The sequence below is a fragment of the Anguilla anguilla genome, chromosome 3 (genome assembly GCF_013347855.1).
Source record: "Anguilla anguilla isolate fAngAng1 chromosome 3, fAngAng1.pri, whole genome shotgun sequence".
Classification (NCBI taxonomy): domain Eukaryota; kingdom Metazoa; phylum Chordata; class Actinopteri; order Anguilliformes; family Anguillidae; genus Anguilla; species Anguilla anguilla.
Genome location: NC_049203.1, coordinates 40054132 through 40074524, shown reverse-complemented (window position 1 = coordinate 40074524; position 20393 = coordinate 40054132). Strand labels below are relative to the sequence as shown.

Sequence of the window (20393 nt, the reverse complement as noted above, 5' to 3'; positions counted from 1 at the left end):
ATGGAGACACAGAGGAGTGTTTTACAACCCTTTCTTCTGAGAGTGTGGGATAATATACGCAAGTCTTATTGGTATATGATGCACTATATCATGTGCAATATTCTACTGTAAAAATGATACGGTATTATACAAATATTGCACCATACTAAATAAATATTATAAGATTGTATAACAAGTTTGTTTTCATAAGGACAGGTTTTTGTTATCAGCTATTGCACCAGCCAAATAAGGTCATTATGGGAACACACACAGGCTAGTTTAAACGTAGATAAGATCACAATAAGATGTTTCGTGCAGGGACAGAGGAACTGTCCTTACGATGTTATTCATGAACATCAAGAAATATAGGTAAAATGTCAATTGCTAAATTGGACTAATTAAATAATTAAGAGCAGAAGTTGGTATGAAATCCAGAAACAGATATGGCCTTGCCCACTCTGATGAAGATAAATAAAAACATAGCTACAAGAACCTTTATAGCATCTTAAATGACCCAAGTCCTTGCTAATGATCATGTCTCCTCACATAGAAATGTCCAGAAATCTGTACTACTGCACTTGTACCAGAGAGATACATCAATATATCAGTGGGAAAAAACATTGTTTCAGAGAAAACAAATCAATGCATCAGTGGTTACCAGAAAAAAGAAATATGCAAAGCAAGATTTAGTTTGGCTCCAAGTGCCTTAAATCATGTTAAATATTCCACAATGTAAGTAGGTTGTAATTCAAGTAATAAAATGCATGTTAAGGATTTTCCTGCCATTATATACAGAGAGAAGGCCTTAGATGTCAAACCATTTAAGTAAATTATAATGCATTAATAGCCCAGCCATCATGTAAAAATGAACATTCACCAGATAATGTGGTAAAACTCCATAATATACGTCCGAAGGTCTGTTGACTTCAAATTATACGACCATAAATGGATGCTCATGCTGCTACAAAATAACAAGAGGAACATAGCAACAAAAATGACCAACTTTACAGATAAGAAAAGCACTTTATTTGAAGCTTCTGAACATAAATTAAAGACATAATGTCATCCAAATGCTTCCTCATATAAATGTCCACAGTTTTAAATGTGCTCAGAAAATGCTTAGAATATGAAGGAACTAAACATCTTTGGGCTGCTTCTTCACAGCAACAGTCATTTTTCACTTTCAGATATGTGCTTCCTTTTTATATTTTATTTTTCTATAAGCAAACAGGATCAATGATGCTATGTTTCTGATACAAAATCTTACATGAGGTTTTGTTATTCTTTATTTACCGCTTATAAAACAAAACTACCACATTTAAAAATCTGGCTGATTTAGAAGTCTGTTCTCAGCAGGTTCAGTCCTCTCTACAACCAGGTCTGGAATGTCTGGAGTCCCAGAAACACTTTAATAAATTACACAGGATCTGTACATAATTACAGCAGGCTTGCCACCTGTTTCTGAGCACTGCGCATAAGCTGGTGAAAAAGAAGCATATTGAGGAAGCAAGTTGTCAACAACATTCTCATTGCACTCATTCTCTCAAGCTAGTCCAGAAAATGGGCCTAGGATCAGAACTTGTCATTAGAGGTGTAACATTGAAAGTGCATTGGAACCTTGTGAGGCTGAAATTGCCCTTCTGCATCAACTGAAACTGAAATTAAATTAAATGATATTAAGATCGCTTTAGGATGTGGAAGGAATTAAATACGTTTCCACAAGGAAAGCTCAAATAAAATGACTGAAGAGAAATGTATGTAAAAACCAGCCTTTTGAATTTCACATTGGATTCATATAATGCACCCTTTGTAAAACTAATACAAAACATCCATCTTGTACACATTCAGCAAGGAAGCACAACCACTCAACTTGTAATTCTGCCGAAACACATTTGTCACTTTCAAGAACTACTTTTTATAGAGGCTATTCACTCTTGCCCTTAAACAATATTTATTTGAAGTCTAGGAAATGTGTAGATAACAGAATGGGGTCAAATCCATTTCAGTTAATTCAGGAAATGAAAAATGGGCACACTATTCTATGCAATTGACCACGGCTCTAGGGGAAAATAAGACTGAAACTGGATTATTGTTTTGTAACTGAAATGCTGTGTACAGTTTAAAATCCCCACAGTGAACACCATGTGTTACTACATCCAAGTGCTACTACAACCATGAGAGAGAATTATTTGGCCCAGTGCATCCTCTCTACACCAGCAGGAAATGGGTTTAATTATTTACCCGCGTGCTCTCTTCAATTCATAAAAAAGGACACCACGTTCAGATCTGATTAAGAAAATGAAAGATTCTTTCTTTTCTATTGTGTCATATGATACCACTGTAGGGTCAATGTAAAGTAAGCAAGGGTTTCAATATAAAATAAATATACAGTCCAATTTAAGCATAAGGTTAACTGAGTTAATACAAAAGCATCATTGCATCTGAATTTACAAAAAAACACATGGTAAGTTATATTGCATCAGACGAACATTTTGAGCAAGACAAGTCATGGTAAGACTATTATTAAAATACAATCCAGATTCTGTAAGGATCAGATAGCCAATCCAATAGTAACTGAGGAATGAAACTGGTAAATGCACTTATGACAGAGAAATCCAGAAATGACAGAAGAATGTTATCACCCAGCAGAGTGAAATGAGGCACATTAACACCCCCCTTGTTCACAGCCTCACACTTCCTGCACCCTAGAATGTGCTTTGAGCACACAACTGGAGCAAATCCAAACCAACACTCCAGAGAAATGAGACAACAGTAGACTGCTAGTCCAGCCCTGATGGTAACAGGAATACATGTACTTTCAGATTGCCGATGACAGTGAAAAAGTTGTATTAAAATAAACACTGTATAGAACTGTCTATATCTGCTAAGGTAACGTGTGAGAAGTAAAAGCTGCTATACAAATGGAGTTCCTGTTTGCATCCTCATCCTTCTCTTTCTAGTGTGCAGAGACCTCTTCTCTGCTATTCCTCTTCTGTCTCATGTTCACATGAGGTAGACCTCGTAGATCAGGTCACATATTCCAGATCTCATAGACGGAGTCGCATTTTGCAGGCCTCGTAGACGGAGTCACATGTTGCGGGCCTCAGAGATGGGGTCACATGTTGCGGGCCTCATAGATGGGGTCACATGTTGCGGGCCTCGGAGATGGGGTCACATGTTGCGGGCCTCATAGATGGGGTCACATGTTGCGGGCCTCATAGATGGGGTCACATGTTGCGGGCCTCATAGATGGGGTCACATGTTGCGGGCCTCATAGATGGGGTCATATGTTGCGGGCCTCATAGATGGGGTCACATGTTGCGGGCCTCATAGATGGGGTCACATGTTGCGGGCCTCATAGATGGGGCCACATGTTGCAGGCCTCATAGATGGGGTCACATGTTGTGGGCCTCATAAATGGGGTCGCATGTTGTGAGCCTCATAGATGGGGTCACATGTTGTGAGCCTCATAGATGGGGTCACGTTTTGCAGGCTTTGTAGATGTGATCACATGTTGTAGGCCACATAGATGGGGTCTAGCTGGTCAGCCAGGAAGCCATCGCGTAGGTGCATGCGTTGTTTCTCGCCTCTGGAGTTGATGGGGATGACCCCAGGGTCCACCACCACCACCACCCCCACGATCAGGTAGTGCTCCTCCAGAACCACGTTGGTCACCAGGGCTACCAAGTCCAGTGCTTCCTGCTCGGAGCCCGCCAGCTCCACCACCACCACCAGCAGGTTGGTCCAGGTGAACACCGCGCTGTGGGGAAGAAGGGCAAGAGAGGGAAACTCTTTTAGAGATCCATTGCACCACTCAGGGAAACTTTGTGCATTGTCAACTAATTGTACTGAACACATTCTGGATTTTTAATTGAAGAAAGTCAGGATAATACTTTGCTTAAGGGTACAACAGTAGTGCACCACAAGGGATTCAAACCTATAATGTTCTGGTTGGGTGTCTTCATGAACCGATACAAGATCATAAGAATGTTTGTTGTCAAGAAACGCACATTAAGTCCAACAAGGCTGGTTATTTTGTCAATAATAACATACTGCTGTGAAATACACTATGGCTATAAGTAGAGAAGTCAAATTGGTAAAGTCCCTGCTGTCAAAAGGGCTTCTCAGATGGATGCTCTCACCATTCTGCGATGCTCTTGTGTGATCGGATGATGGACGTCTCGATGTCAATGGGGTGGTACCTCATGCCCCTCAGCTCCAGGGTTTCGTCCAGGGAGCCCACTACATAAAGTGCGTCATGCCGTTCTGAAATGCAAATGCACACGCACAGACATGAGTTAACCATGGAAGTTGTCGATAAGGACAGGATAATGTACTCATTGATTATAATCAATAATGATTATCATTATAATTGTTATCCATAGACATGAACACATTAACTCTTGTTCTCAGTAAGCATAGGCTTGATCAGAAAGTTATGGTAAGTCAAACTAGGAGGCACGAGGACAAGCTACAACATCATGATAATGAGACAAAATTGTGTAATGTAAGTGCTGGATGGAGACACAAGTGTAACATGAAAGTGCTTCAGGAACAAATTAGAAGGATTCAAGTGATAACAGCGATCCTAGATCCTAAGAGTGCCCTGCAGAGCAGTGATAGTTAGTCCAGGTACAGTCGGAAGAGATGCGTCTTTAGACCACAACAGAACAAACATACAAACACAGCTAACTTGCATCTGGATTAAGGACTATAAACCCACACCCACAAGTGTGCAGGCATTTAAAGAAATAATAATAATATAATAAATAATAAAATTTTGTGAGAGTGTCCGGTGAGAGGAATGCATACTTCTTGAATTCTTATTCTTTCCATGGACAAAGAAAAATAAAAAGATGTTAGTATGTGGGGCTGCTGAACAAATCAAAGAAGGCTTCCCTGTGCATCTTGCATGACAATAATTGGTGTGCTTCTGTGAATGATTTACAGCGGCTAGCGGTCACTTCACTGCTTCCTAACTTGTTTAATGATTTATTCCTCCAATATGTCAGCCATTTTTTTCCATTCGCTATTTTTTACAATGGAAGCTATTCATTATTTGTGTTTTGATATGAACAGGCAGATTCCAACATTTGCTGACTTTGTATGAAATGTGGATTACCGCAGCATGCATGTGCGTTGCATTATAAATTCTAGCAATTCTGAATGCAGCAACGCAAGATACGTTGCACAGTCATGCTGCGTCAATACGCGCGTACTTGTGTTGACTACTAATCGGCCTTTATGCACTTGAAGCAGGGAATCAAACCGGCAGCCCCCTGCCCGCTCACCTCCGCTGGCGTCGGTCAGCTCCGTGCGGCGCAGGAAGCCCAGGTAGCCCGTGCGCGCCCACACGGTCTGCGTGTCGCCGAAGCTCAGCCTGGTGTTGAAGTGGTCCGCATGCAGCACCTCCTCCCCGAACACCGTGTAGTAGCCCGACGCATTGTGGGGGCTACTGACCCAGATCTGGAAACAGGAAATGCCAATGTAGTGGTTCAACAGCCACACGCACACACACACACACACACTTCCACACCAGAGCAGTCAAACAAACCATTCCTAAATCAACTCCCTTCAAGGAATTACAGCCGTCAGCACCTCAGAGGGTCCTGTGGTGACTCACCTCTCCCAGATGCGAATCTCCCAGCGGCCCTTTGGTTTCCGTGTTGGCGATGATCACCTTTACACCAGGCAGGATCTGAGAGGCACACACGCATACAGCACACATCATGTACTGTTCTCTTCCTTTCAGGGACATGGAAACGTTTTGTGATTGGCAGAGAATGCCAAGGCAATTTTGTATTGTTTTTGGTATTCACCTTTCCAGACTCCATCAGAGGTAGGCTGTGCGGAGACCCTCTCTCCACCAGACGCACCCTGTAATGTACACATACACGCAGTCATTTCTGTCAATCTCTGATAAACGACAACATTCCGGTAAATGGCGGTTAATAGGGGAGAATTCTCACCTGTCATGTCTCAAGGCCTTCATGTCCAGGAAGACTGTAGTGGGGTCTGGACCAGCAGTACCCTGAGGAAGACAGAGAGGACCGTGATGTTCCTGTGGGGGCCGGGCTAATATAGTGCTCTGTCAGAGTGGAAGTGTGTATGGAGGAAGGTGACAGGATTCCCATAATGCCATGAGGTAACACATAGAAAAAGCTTCCTCCTGCAGCCAGCCCTCTCATCCAATAGCGTGCCATCTGCATTTCAGTCTAAACGGCTATCACTTCCTGTACCGCTGCATCATCCTCAAACGAATAACCCAGCCTGCTATCCCACACACAAGTCAATGAAAAACTGGGCTTTCATCATAGGAAGGAACAGATTTCAGCCACTAGGTTCACAGGAGTGGCGTTGGGGATAAGAAGACAGCATGTGATGTGCTGATCAGTGATAAGGGTTTTGAAGGACACTACATCAACCTCAGTACATTTCTTTTCACTATAAAGCCAGCTGAGCCAGAGGCTGTCCAAAGAAAAGCCTTATAAAGCCAACTCTGGATCCTTGTGTTATAACTTGCTGAGAGTGACAGGGGTTAAAGAGGTGGCAGTATAGGTCAGTGGTTAACTCTGAAAGGGGCATGGCTAGTTGTACGCTTGAAAAGGGTACTTGGCTTAAATAGTTGCAGAAAATACTCCAGCTGTATAAGTGGATTGTATGTACAATGTAAGTCGATAAGTGTCATAAATTGAAAGCCAATAGGACCTCCCAGCCCAGTGTCTGAGAAGCCAAAATGCAGGTTAACAGATCACCTTCAAACCACGTTTACAGTCACAGTACAGTCGTATTGTATGAACCTGTCTGAACATAGATGTTCCTATCCCAGTGTCTCGTCAATACTCCCCAACCTTAGCATGAGATTTGGATGTTTTATGGAACGACTAGCTCATTAAAATAATTAATAGAATAATCATTTAGAATAATTAATAGACGGTTGACGCAAAGTTTTTTCAAACCTCGGCCAAATGTTCAGACCTTTGGATAGGGGGAGGTAAGGAATTCCATGAGATTGTCATGAGATTCGCCTCGGTGTTAGAATGAGTCTCTTCAGGAAGACCCCAAACGGCAGGCTGCTCTGGTGCGGTACTGAACCCCGTGCAGATCTGAAGCCCCATGCACACCCAGCCTGAGCCCAGCACATGCCCTTATAGCACAAGCCAGCAGCAGGCGGGAAAGCAGAGGGAGATTAGAGCCACACGACAGACACACACCCTACATGCACACCTCTCATATGTACTGTCAGCAGGGCCTGTCGCTTTCTGCCAAAGATTTGCAGCCTGTGATTCAGTAAAAAAAAAAAAAAGACTACACGCTGCATTCTGATGATGTCAGCTTTAGGACCAACTTATGGAAACACCTCATTGCACGTTTTCAGTAAACCTTATATACAGAAAGGCAGAGAACTGCTGGACAGTGTTTAGGTAGCCCTGCTTTAAAACACATGCTTGAGCTTTCAACTTTTCATTTCTGACCTCCTGTTTCTTATTTTTTACATTAACAAACCATTTCAACCACATCACATAGCTCTCCATTCTCTCCCTGTGCCTGACTGATCACTTATCTGCTTGATTTATTCCTCATTCTCATTGCTGTCTGCTGCTGACAGATTAGTTTCTCATTCTTTCAATTGCAAAGAAAACCAATGGCACAAGTAGTTGATTTAAAAACAAGCAGCAAGTGGAGAAAACAGTAGGATAAGACCTTATATAAAAGCCATTTTTAATAGCTTGTGATTCACCAGTCCTTCAACCGCTGACTCCAAAGGCAACACAAAACAAATTCCTTTTTATCATGGCTCTTTTTTCTGTTACAAATTCCATTAACATGCACACACATCAGCAATATCAGCATACTAATTCAGCAATATCAACTTACTAATTCAGCAATATCAGCATACTAATTCAGTAATATCAGTTTACTAATTCAGCAGTATCAGCATACAAATTCAGATGTATCAGCATACTAATTCAGCAATATCAGAATACTAATTCAGCAATATCAGAATACTAATTCAGCAGTATCAGCATACTAATTCAGCAATATCAGCATACTAATTCAGCAGTATCAGCATACTAATTCAGCAATATCAGCAAACTAATTCAGCAGGATCAGCATACTAATTCAGAATAACTCCAGAATAAGTCAGAAACTCCATCTGAAATAAATGAACTGTCACAGTAGTATGCACAACTACATGGAAACACGCACATATACACACACGCACGCACGCACTCGCGCACACACACAAGCCCTTTCCTATAGTCCCTGCTGAACATCACACAGTACCTGCTCAGCCAGCTTCCCCAACCTGTTGGGCTAATGAGAGAGCATAGGCCAGGGACACAAGAGAGGGACAGACAGACAGACAGACAGACAGATACACAGAAAGACAAAAAGACAGAGGGATGAGATGAAAAGGACAAAGAGAAGCACAGAAATGGAAAAACAGAAGTGGGAGAGGAGTCAGGTGAGAAAAATCAAACGGCACGCTGAATTCTGACAATACTCTCCCCACACTACAGCCACCTGAAATACATTCAAACTGACTGCAACAGCCAGCTTTAAACAGAGGTACTACAGGACTTCACTACTGATTGTACAGCCCTAGGGAAAAGTGAGCTGCTTGTGTGGCATGTCACCTCAGAACCTACAGAGGCAGAAGTATACCTCCAAACAAAGGACAAAATGATCAAATTAAATGTAACACTAGTGTTTTTTAAAACCACTTTAAATGATAACAGTTTATAATGATTTATTAATTCCACATGAAATATATGTAATGTTACTTTTTAGAATTACATACAATATGACCTCATATATAATATCAGTGCACAATACGTAATAGTGTTTGAATTTTTTAAAATGTAGATAGCTAATAGCTAAGCTTTTTTTTAGCTAATTAAAATTTTGTTTTTCGAAACCCCCTTGAAAATCTTAAAACCACATTTTCAGGAGGGTGGACGGCACAATGTACACTGTATCTTCTTTCAGATGTATGCAACTCATTTTTATTTGAGGTTGAATTTTTTTCATCTTCCTGTTTGTAGCTGTGACCCTCTACTGCAATGGTTCCCAACTGGTTTCATTGACTCACCAGTGACACATAAACTTTAACCATTTATAGTAATATTTACTTTTAAACACACATCTAAAAACTACATTTACAATGCATGTAGCTAGACTCCTGACCCAAGTTAGGGAAGCAGTACTATTGGGTGAAGATTGTGTAATATTAGGCAACAGGGAGACAACTCGGACCCATAAAGTTAGACATTAGTTCCAATGACAGTTTCATGAGAACAAAAGGTTTTTTCAGTTCACTGGACAACGTGAAAACAAGTAACCTTCAATATGCCAATAATGGCATGAAGGCACTGATGTGACTGTTCATGTCAAATCTACCAAAGCAATTGCAGTACCTGCTAAATCTGCCTGCATCTTTATAACAGCCCATGAAAATCATAAAAGATACATATTCTCCTTGCAGTAGGCGATCAGAGTCATATTCATTCATATTCAAATCAGGATGAAGAAGAGCACGTTCACTCCTAAGCGGACAGAAATAAATAAAAATCAGGACCAATCCCATCAAATATGTCTGCAACAGCAGGTAAAAATATATACCCCTAGTCTGATTCCATTTTTTACGAAGAATTCTTTTTTGGTGGAACTCAGTATAACATGATAGGAGGTCATGACCTAGTGTGAGCGGTCTCTTGACGAACTGAGGAAATGCGCAGGTGTTAAGCCCCGCCCTCGGCTCCACCCCCCTCACCTGCAGGCAGACGGCCACGTTGACCCTGCAGCCGAAGGTGGTGCTGACGGCGCGGGGGGAGAGGCCCAGGTCCTTGAAGATCTTGGAGAAGGACTGAGTGAGGGCGATGCGGGGACGCTCCTCCGCCACCACCATGCAGGTGCGCACGCACGACAGGTTCACATTCCGCATCTGGAGCCCGCGAAGGGCGGAGGGGGCGGAGAGAGGCGAGGCGAGGGTTAGAGACGGGAAGAAGGAGGGTGGAGGGGTGGGTAAGAGATTAACACCAACAGACACTCTTTCTCAGGGTTACATTATGTTACATTATATAACATTACAGGCATGTAGCAGGGTTACATTATGTTACATTATATAACATTACAGGCATGTAGCAGGGTTACATTATGTTACATTATATAACATTACAGGCATGTAGCAGGGTTACATTATGTTACATTATATAACATTACAGGCATGTAGCAGGGTTACATTATGTTACATTATATAACATTACAGGCATTTATCAGGGTTACATTATGTTACATTATATAACATTACAGGCATTTATCAGGGTTACATTATGTTACATTATATAACATTACAGGCATTTATCAGGGTTACATTATGTTACATTATATAACATTACAGGCATTTAGCAGATGCTCTGATCCATAGCAACACACACAACCTTTTATTTTTTTTTTACGGTTCCTCAAACTTATCCAGAAAGGGCCTGTGTGGGTGCTGGCTGTTGTTGCAACCAAGCAGTTACACACCTGATTCTACTAATCAACAGCTAGAGTCTTGGTTAGGACCTTGATTAGTAGAATCAGGTGTGTTACTCCATGGCTGAAACAAAAGCCTGCACCCACACCGGCCCTTTCTGGATAAGACTGAGGTCCCCAGCACTATCTCCTCTGAATATTGCAAGGAAAGTATGAGCAGAGAAGCCAAAGTCCCCTTACAGTACAAATAAACAAAAAACAATGTTCTTTTTAATAGTGAAATTATACTATAAATGTAAATAATTGTTGACAGGACAGGTTATGGTTAAATACTCCAAATCCACTGTACTTTCACACAGAAAACTGGAACATAAGCCCATTTAAATATGACACTGTAGAGCAAGGTGTCCAATCTTACCCCAGCACTAAGACTGATTTTAATTCATCATGGTCTTACATGAAGACCATGCTCAGGTATTTATTTTAATCAGGTGCCATAGGGCTGGGCTAAAACAGAAGCCTGCACCCGCACCGACCCTTTTCAGATAAGACTGGACACGCTGTAGACGGTTCTGAGGATGTAAATGAACAGTGTTAAGGACGGGATGTGGTCAGGACGAAGAACCTACCCGTAACGCCTCCGTTTGGGAGCCCAGACCCTTGGCGCACATCTCCATGACGGAGTAGGAGCAGAAGGTGACGCGCACCTTGTACTGGCTGACCGCCGTCAGCCAGAGGGACACGTTGCTCTCCAGCTCCAGGGGAGGGACCAGGATGGACTGGTGACCGGAGTACACACTGCAGACACACAGCAGAAACACACGGCGGCGCCACTGAGTCAGAGGCCGACTCAGAAGACAGTCTATTACAGTTCAGAGCAAATAACTTCGGATACACTAAAGTCTTTAGTAAAGAAGCTGTCATTGGCTGTGCCTACGGCATTCCCTATTCGTTCACACACTCACCTGCAGAGGCACCAGAGGGCGAATCCCAGGCCACAGTAAGGGTCCAGGCAAATGGCAATCTGCCGGGAGGGGTACAGCTCGCACTGCAGCTTGATGGAGCGACACAAGGCACTGGTAGCAGCATGGGACATCTGGGGGAGGGGGGAGCATTAGTGAAGTACCACACCTAACTAATCCACCATGCTGCAGATAACTCACCACGCCGTGAATAAACTACCATGTGGTGTAACTCTGCCTCATAGTGTATAATCTACCTCATAGTGTGTAATCCACCTCATAGTAATCCACCAGGCCACACTATCACACTGTGAATGCTCCAATACAGTGAAAAATACACCATACCAGAAATAATACACAACACTATAAATTGCCACAACAAAAGATCCTCCACAGTGTGAATAAACATATCATCCAAACTTTCATAAATCACCCACACTGTAATAAATCCAAGGTCATTACATTACACAAAGCCTTAATTGCACACAGTGTCTTATGAAACCATAAGAGGGTGGTGCAGTAAACCAAGGATGTGATGAGCACTATGGAGACACACCATTTCCCCAAATTTCCCAGAGTGCATTATTTTAGTGCTATGCCTCTTCCTGGGAAGTTAATCTATTCAATGAATAATGAAATTAAGGGAAAGGTGACTCAATTACAGTGTACAATGAAAGAGTCTATTCAGTTTTAACAGCCCGAAGGACAAAGCCTCTACCAGTACCTCAAATTTTGCTAACCCAGGTTTGGTTTTAACTAAAAAGAGGGAGATGGTCCTCTGCAAATAAACAAACAATTTTTAAAAAACAATTTACCTAACAAAATGAACTGGGTGCAAATCCAAAAAAACAATTTTAAATAAGGAGGTGGAGGCACTCCAAGGCAAAAATGCTTTACTCTTCTTATAAAAGTACAATAACAAACAATGGTTTTTTTATTGCGCTGCTCTGTTTATATGGAAAATTGAAAAGAAGAGAAAATAATTTTTGCCTAGGAGTGCCTCCACCTCCTTATTGTAACCCAGGTTTGGTACCTTCACTCCTGCTAGTATGCCGGTGGTGGACACACTGAAGTCCAGATATGCCAGCATCTCTGGGGTGGGAGGCTTGTAGATCTGCGGTGCCTTTTTTCTCGGGAGGTCATCTGGATCAGTAACATAAGGCACAGCACACATGTGCATTAACCAAACGATAGCAACCAGAGAATTTTTCAAAATAAAAGTGAATTTATCACATTTACCCTACTTATCTTAATCACACCCTTGTGTTTCTTTTCCTAATCTTCCCCTATTTATCCTAACCTTACCCTATGTAGCCTAATCGAACTGCTTATTCAAATCTATTACAAACACAGCTATATCATGGCAGTTACTGTCCAATCAACATTAAATAAGGCCAGAGAAATCAGAACATAGCTTTGTGAAGTTTGGGTGTCATTACCTGTGTCCAGCACCATGGGCCACGCCTTCACGTCCACGGCTGCCATGGCCTCTTTGGATTTCAGCAGCCTTATTATTGCTTGGGTGGTCAGGATGCACACTGACTTGCTCACCTGTGACACACAGCATGCAGTAGGTCAAACTGAGGCAGACTGCTCCCACAAGACCATTCAGAATTCTTTATTCATTGGCACAGACCTCATAGAAAGCGCAGTGTGTAAATGATCAATGACATTCAGAAATGGGATTTCTGCTGTCGAGCTCACTCTACCTCCACGATCATCTTGACGGTGGGGAGGGTGGTGGCCAGGTTCTGAGGGTGAGGGGGTCTGACGGTTACGGGCACACAGCCGGCGTACAGACACCCGTAGAAGGTGGCGATGAGGTCGATGCCTGAAGAGGAACACAAACCAAGGGTGAGATGGAGGAAAGGAGGAGTGGCAGAATCATTCATTTGATCATATGTTCATTCATTTTAAAAGGAGCATCTAATGAACAAATAAAAACTGCTGCCAATACATAAAACGGCCCTGGAGGAGATGTTGCTTAAGTGTTTCATAAAAAATCTAAAATGGTGGGCTTCCAATATGGTGGACTCTATGAATCTTTGAGGCATATTTGTTCCTTGTGATGAGATGCACATAGGTACCAAATTGTGTGACTCATATGAGTCATATGTGCTTACAAAAGAATGCTTACACATTCAAGTGTCTTGTTATAGCTCCACCATGTGGCCGACTGGTACCATATTAACGGAGTTTGCACTTGCTCTGTCCCCATACAATCTTGGCAAATTTTTCAAAAACCAGAACAATTATAATTGGATTTCAGCAGCTTCGCTGTTTGGACCCCTAATAGACAAAGTGCAGTCAGACATCATTTGCATTAACCCTACTTGTCTCGGTTTTACTGTTTACTGGCTTGTACTGTCTGCCAGGTAGAATGAGTTAAAAACATGAAACCAGGGTGACTGGGGTCTGTGTGGGCCTGTTCCATTGCTGCAATGTTTGGAGAGCACATGCAGCCGGTTGGCACTTCTTTCACTCTGCAGTTCAACTAAGCTGCACAAATATAGCACTGGAGATCTACTCTGTGCACAGCTGCATGCAGGCAGACTACAAGTACCCAATTTTCTTGGGGAGTAATGATGCAGGGGTTACCATGCCAACTGAAACCTCCTCCCTGGCAATGCCATGTCCAATCATGTAGCCCTTTGGGGTATTCCAGTCCCATTTGGCACTGGCATAGCCAGGATTAAATTCTGGAGCTTGGGGTGTGTCCTCACAACAATGACTGTGCTGAAACACCGCCCAAAAGACCCCGCCCTGTCATTATGAAGCGATGCTGAACAAATGTACCTCGGCGCAACAGCGATATGTCGCTACCTTGTGCATACCGAGAGCCCAGAGCAGTGCCTTACCTGGAGGATAGACCAGGGCCACATGGTCCCCTGTGTTCAGCCTCCCCTTCTCCATCAGCGCCACGGCAACTCTCTCCGCCCGCTTGTGCAGCTGCAGGCAGGAGGCAGTGCTGGCCACAGTGCCCTAGGCGCAAGACAAACGTTAACTGCAGCCGTCGGCAACGTCAACACAGAGCATGCACACTCACCATGGAAACCGGCACTGCTAACGGCTACCATAACAGACACTTATGCCAGCTTTTATTAGTCATTCGGTTATTCAGCGAACGCCCTTATTCAGAGCGACTTACAATGCAGGAGAAACATAAAGGTGTTCATTAATTGTGATTAATATAAGCTATAGTGCCAGACCGGGTTAACAAATTCCCAGATCTGTGAGTAAGGATGTTACATCACTACAGCACCAGTGCAAGAACTGAAATACAAATTCTTAATACATACAGATTACAGCTGTAACAATCCTTAAAAAGAAATTCTAGGGCATGGGGATGGGAGTGGAACCAAGATGCATTCTGAAGTAGGTCTTTGTCATATTACCGATGATTCTGCATCAAGACAGGCATCATAACTACGAGCCACCAATCAGGGAAGGGATTGCCAGATGCCTCCAGGTTGGTAGGTTGCTTGAATTGGACTGGCCTCATTTGTTTTACCAACTAGTTCAGGACTGCTGACTGTTTAAAGTTTAGTGTAGAAGAATTGTGGGAAGAAGAAGCACCTTGGCATTTAGCAGCAGAAAGAGAGGGTGATCTGGAGTTGCTTGAGCTCTCCACTGTAGGACATCTTGCATGTACAGGAACTGTTGAGAAAGCCATGAAATAAATCAATGTTGTAGAGATGTGAATTATTCCTGAGATTAGACATTTATAAAACTCTTATTCCAAAATAAAATGGTGGCACATGGGATGCGTGCGAACCTTACATACCTGGTCATTGTCCTCCATCTGAGCCACGTCCCTCCCACAGGCCTGAGCAATTCTCTTCCCTGCCACCAGGTTCCCCACTATCATAGAAGCAGGGCCCACCTCTGTCCGAAAACACCAGCAATATAAGCACACACTATTCATAAGCACACATTCCTTATATATATGCTATCTGCAACTACATATTCCTAATAAATATATGCTACTCATAAACACACATTCCTTATATAAACCACATATTTCTCATAAATACATATGTTATTCATAAACCCACTTTCATAAAGATACAACTTTTCATAAATATAACATTCCTTACATATGCCATTAATAAACATGCATTTTCTGTAAATACACGCTAGTCAGAAACACTCATTCATTATAAATGCATGTCATTTGTAAACACACTAAACAAACTCAAAGCCCTCATAAAAACTCTTTAGACTAAAGAAAAATTTACAAAAGGACATGTACACAAGGTAAAATAATAAATTAAAAGGGAAACAAAATTGTAACAGATAAAACTTTCAGATTTAAACAGATATTGACTGCTCTTTACAAAAGAAGGCTCCCATCCCATAATACCTGGCTGTTTCTGACGGGGTTTGGGCAGGTTGGTGACGCAGGTGTGGGGGCACATGAGGACGTTGCAGGGGTGCAAGGCCCCATCCAGGAAGCGCTGCTTGGTCTCTGAGATGTGAATGCCCCCCAGCGGGGCTTTGGGCAGCGTGTTGGCGGGAACCAGCGCCAGGCAGTACACCCCCACCTGGTGGATACTGTCAATGGCCTGGACACGAGGAGTCAGGTGGAGACAGGTCAAAGGTCACATGAGAGAAGCAGCAGTGACACAAATACATGGTGCAAATGGGAAGAAATTCTTTGTATATTCCAGACCTGGGTCAAATACATATTAGTTTTGGCTTCAAATACTTTTCTACACTTTACTATGTTTGTCTGGTGTTTTGGAACCTATCACATACTCTCAAAAAGTGCAAACCCCACCTTGTGGTCCTCAGTTGCACCAGGCAAGTTCAACAGATCACAGTAATCTATTTGAATCCAAAAGAAATATGTATTTGACCCAGGTCTGGCATATTTCTTGAGGCTGTTTCTTCAAGGTTTTCTATAGATGGCATTAAATGCAAGCATTCTTTGTGTGCTCAAAACCCAAGGAAAGTTATTGGTTGGATATGCTCAACTAGAAGTTATTGGAAGTCTTCACAGATTCTCTGTGATTCATGTAAAAATACTCAAGTAATTCTTGCAGTGAATGGTCAACGATCATTTCAAATAAAATAGAATAATCTGTAGAATAATCTAGAAATATGTAGTGCAGTTGTCATATTGATTAAAAGAAATGCCCCAGCTGTGGTTTGAAATCAGTTGTCTGTGGTGGAATGACGTCTGGTTGATGCATTTTGAATCCGTCACTACTGATCTCGCCAGGAGGGCACATCAGGCCACACAGGACAGGCACACGCGTGCAGGGGGGCGGGGCTTCACCTGAAGCACTCGACTCATCCACTGGAAGCTGTCCTCCTCAGACGCGTCAGGCCGCTGCTCCGCCACGACCACGATGCGCTCGTCGTGGAGCACCGACACCGAAAACACCGCTATCCTGAGAGGGCGGCAGCGCAAACGAGAGCCTCACACCCCGCCCGCTGCAGAAGGCTCCAGATCAAACCGAACAGGAGGCCCAGCGCTCACCTTCCCCTGTAGACGAACTTCATGGGTTCCACTGCCAGCGCCGTGGCAACCACGTCGTCGGCGTTGTGTCTCCGCCCACTGACCACCATCAACCCCTCCATCTTCCCGACAACAAATACCAGGTTGTCCTAAAGTGAAGAAAGGGGAGTCATCACAGGGGTCAGGTATCCTCCCCTTGTATCCGTTTCAGGAAAACAAACTGAAATAAAAAATAAAAACGATTCATTATGGATATGCTCGTTTCGTCCCAGTGATGTCGTCTTTACTTACCGGTCCAACAAAGCCGAGCAGAGAGGTTCGAGTAAAGGTTCGGTCACTGATGGGGACCCCTGATTCTGTCACCGGAATTGTCTGAAAGTCAGAGAGGAAGTGTCGTTACACAGGAAACAAATACTCAGTTTCAGAAGAGTCAAATCGCCTTTTCTTTTAAGAGCGCTATTAATTGTGAACCTCAGTCAATTGTGATTACAGAGCAAGTACAAGGGGTTCTAGAAGGAACAAAGTGGATTATTTGCCCAAGTTGAAGGAACATAGATGAGCGGATCTGTTTTGATTATCAAATATCCTAATATTCTTATGCTCTGATATGTTAAACTTGTGTTTCCTGAGAACCTGATGCTAGCAATAGTCTTCTAACACTGAAATTTCTGTTGAGCAAGACAAACATGAAGCTTATTGCAGCTTCAAAGCCTGACTGACCCATATGGGGGGGAAATGGGGGAAGGGGGGGGGTCCTAACTATGCAATATTATCAAATATGAAATTTATTAGCTCCCACCACTAGATGTCCCCAAATGCTTGCTCTACGATCCATTTTAGTTCTGTGGTATATTAGCAGGCAAATTTAGCCATTTAAAAAGTCACTCATGGCATTTATCAAGCTAGGCTCCAACGGTGAACACCAAATGGAATGCAATGGAATCCAGTTTAAAACGGTGAACTTATAAATATGAATAAAGGTTACAATTTCATGTACCAATTTGTGGGTGTTTCATTCAGAACAAATTAGAACTGACATATCATTATAAAATACATCAGCGACCACCTTTCTTTGTTCATGAAACCCCTGACAAGCCCATGTCCAATGGAATTACTGCACAGCAGTCTGTGCTGTGTGTGCTGCCAAGCTGTGCTGGTGAGAGAGCATCAGAAAAGATCACAGAAACAAGATAAACAAGCTGATTAAAAGCCTGGTTCAAAATGGACAGGGCCCTTAATCCCTGGAAAATAACTACTGAGGGGGAACTTTAGAGGAAATCTCATGCAATATAAAACAAATTCCATATAAATTAACCATAAGGGGTAGAGGCCTGGATCTTTGCATATATTTGATGCCTGGTATGAAATACATTTAATCCTCTACATTAAATGTTCAATGGTCTGCCCTAAATTATTTTCCATCCCTTTGAAAAATGTACACATTAGCATAAGGATCACTTCCTCATACACCACCGATCCCCTTTGCACTGATTTTTTGTTAAAGCAAAAGTCAATATGCTTGCAGCTGTGCTGCTATCAAAAGTTAGCATCCTTACCATTATACTGTAATTGTAATATTGCATTGTATTTCCAATATACTGTAACTGTTGTATTCTAATTAATTATTTGTTCATTGATTTATATGTTTTCAGCTGGTGACAGTCCACATTTTCCAAACTAACCAGCTAGGGATAAATAAAGATTCTATATTTTATTAATATATTCTATTCATCACTATTCCATTCTAAGCGCAGCCCAAGGTAAGCTGCAGGGCCATTAGTCTTAAGTAATTAGTCAGTAGAACACACACCTCAAAGATGTTCTTGGTCATGCCCGGCAGACCGAAGTAGGATATGCCAGTGCTGCTGGAGCTCACGCAGATCTCCCCCACCTCATCCGTCCGACACAGAGAGGGCATCCCGTCCACCCGCACCACACACACCAGCGCTGAGGAAGCACACAGACTAAATCTCACTCACACACACAACTTCCTACTGACCTGGGGTGTGACGGTTCTGATGCTTTCTGATCTCTCATTAGTACACCATTGGTTCAGTTAATTAAAAGAAAATCCAAGTGTAGTCTGCTGTTGGTTGAATCAATTACAGTACAATGGATGTATATCAGGCTGTGGGATAATTTAAAGGAGAATCAAAGTGTAGTTTACTGTGGGTTAATTTAAATGATTATCAGAGTGTAGTTTAATGTCGATTAATTTACAGTCTCATCAGTGTAGTTTCCTGTGGGTTCATTTAAATGATTATCAGAGTGTAGTTTACAGTAGATTAATTTAAAGTATTATCAGAGTGTAGTTTAACGTGGGTTAATTTAAATGATTATCAGAGTGTAGTTTATAGTAGATTAATTTACAGTAAAGAAGAATCAGGTTGTAGTTTACTGTAGGTTCATTTAAAGAATTATCAGAGCATAGTTTACTGTTGATTAATTTACAGTATCATCAGTGTTGTTTCCTGTGGGTTAATTTAAATGGTTATCAGTGCAGCTGATTCACTGTGGGTGAATTTGAAGGAGAATCAGAGTGTAGTTTACTGTGTGGCAATGTAAAGGAGAATCAGAGTGTAGTTACAGTGTGGTAGTAATGTAAAGGAGAATCAGAGTGTAGTTTACTGTGTGGTAATGTAAAGGAGAATCAGAGTGTAGTTTACTGTGTGGTAATGTAAAGGAGAATCGGAGTGTAGTTTACTGTGTGGTAATGTAAAGGAGAATCAGAGGGTAGTTTACTGTGTGGTGATGTAAAGGAGAATCAGAGTGTAGTTGACTGTGTGGTAATGTAAAGGAGAATCAGAGTGTAGTTGACTGTGTGGTAATGTAAAGGAGAATCAGAGTGTAGTTTACTGTGTGGTGATGTAAAGGTGAATCAGAGGGTGAATTTAAAGGAGGATGAGTTGAGAGGCACGTACCGCCTGGCATGACCTGTCCCACATCCTGCGCAGTCAGCACAGAGAGCTTCTCCTCAGTGTCCACCCTGATCACACTGTGGCTCAGGCTGCTCATCGACAGCACCGCCTTTCCTGGAGGGGGAACACCCATCTCCGGGGGTCTGCAGCACAATGCATAGACGCACACACATGCAGATAAGCACAGACACACGTGCACAGCACTGCAATAAGAGGACTGCACAGGGAGGACGATGATCAAAAGGTTCGCTAACGCTGCCAACATTATATGTAACCAGTGAGGCCTGAGGCAGCTGCTCCCTTGTAAAATAAGTGTGTGCGTATGCGTGAAAGTGTATGTGCAGGTGTGCGTACAGTATATGTTGTGTATTGGTGGTGTAGTGGCGCTTGGTCACCTGCGGATGGCGACTGTCAAGGCTTCGGTAGAGCTGGCGCTAGGGCAGATCACCTCCGGCCGAAGCCCTCGTGCCTGAAACACGTTGAGGAAGGCATCGCAGGAGGAGATGGACCCTGGAGTGACACGCATACAGTCACAGACACACACATATATGCACCCACGTATGTATGCAGACGCACACACACATGCAG

General features: G+C 42.7%; 1 protein-coding gene across 5 annotated transcripts in view; it reads right to left on the bottom strand.

Annotated features, from left to right (window-relative positions):
- Positions 1-982: 982 nt before the first annotated feature.
- The window catches only part of LOC118222870 (disco-interacting protein 2 homolog A-like), a 91940-nt gene continuing 72529 nt past the window's right edge, over positions 983-20393 (bottom strand). For 2 of the 5 annotated variants that reach the window (XM_035408771.1, XM_035408770.1), the window contains 23 exons: positions 20201-20315; positions 19809-19948; positions 18698-18834; positions 17179-17259; positions 16909-17036; positions 16705-16819; positions 15787-15988; positions 15208-15308; positions 15000-15080; positions 14282-14405; positions 13133-13254; positions 12863-12974; positions 12457-12566; positions 11427-11557; positions 11091-11259; positions 9758-9928; positions 8269-8298; positions 5949-6010; positions 5799-5856; positions 5603-5677; positions 5271-5445; positions 4122-4245; positions 3487-3739 (listed from right to left, as the gene is read on the bottom strand). In XM_035408771.1, coding sequence (XP_035264662.1) covers positions 3487-3739; positions 4122-4245; positions 5271-5445; positions 5603-5677; positions 5799-5856; positions 5949-6010; positions 8269-8298; positions 9758-9928; positions 11091-11259; positions 11427-11557; positions 12457-12566; positions 12863-12974; positions 13133-13254; positions 14282-14405; positions 15000-15080; positions 15208-15308; positions 15787-15988; positions 16705-16819; positions 16909-17036; positions 17179-17259; positions 18698-18834; positions 19809-19948; positions 20201-20315 — 2816 coding nt within the window. Of the gene's footprint in view, positions 3740-4121; positions 4246-5270; positions 5446-5602; positions 5678-5798; positions 5857-5948; positions 6011-8268; positions 8299-8323; positions 9531-9757; positions 9929-11090; positions 11260-11426; positions 11558-12456; positions 12567-12862; positions 12975-13132; positions 13255-14281; positions 14406-14999; positions 15081-15207; positions 15309-15786; positions 15989-16704; positions 16820-16908; positions 17037-17178; positions 17260-18697; positions 18835-19808; positions 19949-20200; positions 20316-20393 lie in introns of those variants that run through there. The other 3 variants (XM_035408768.1, XM_035408769.1, XM_035408772.1) reach the window with 3 other exon arrangements.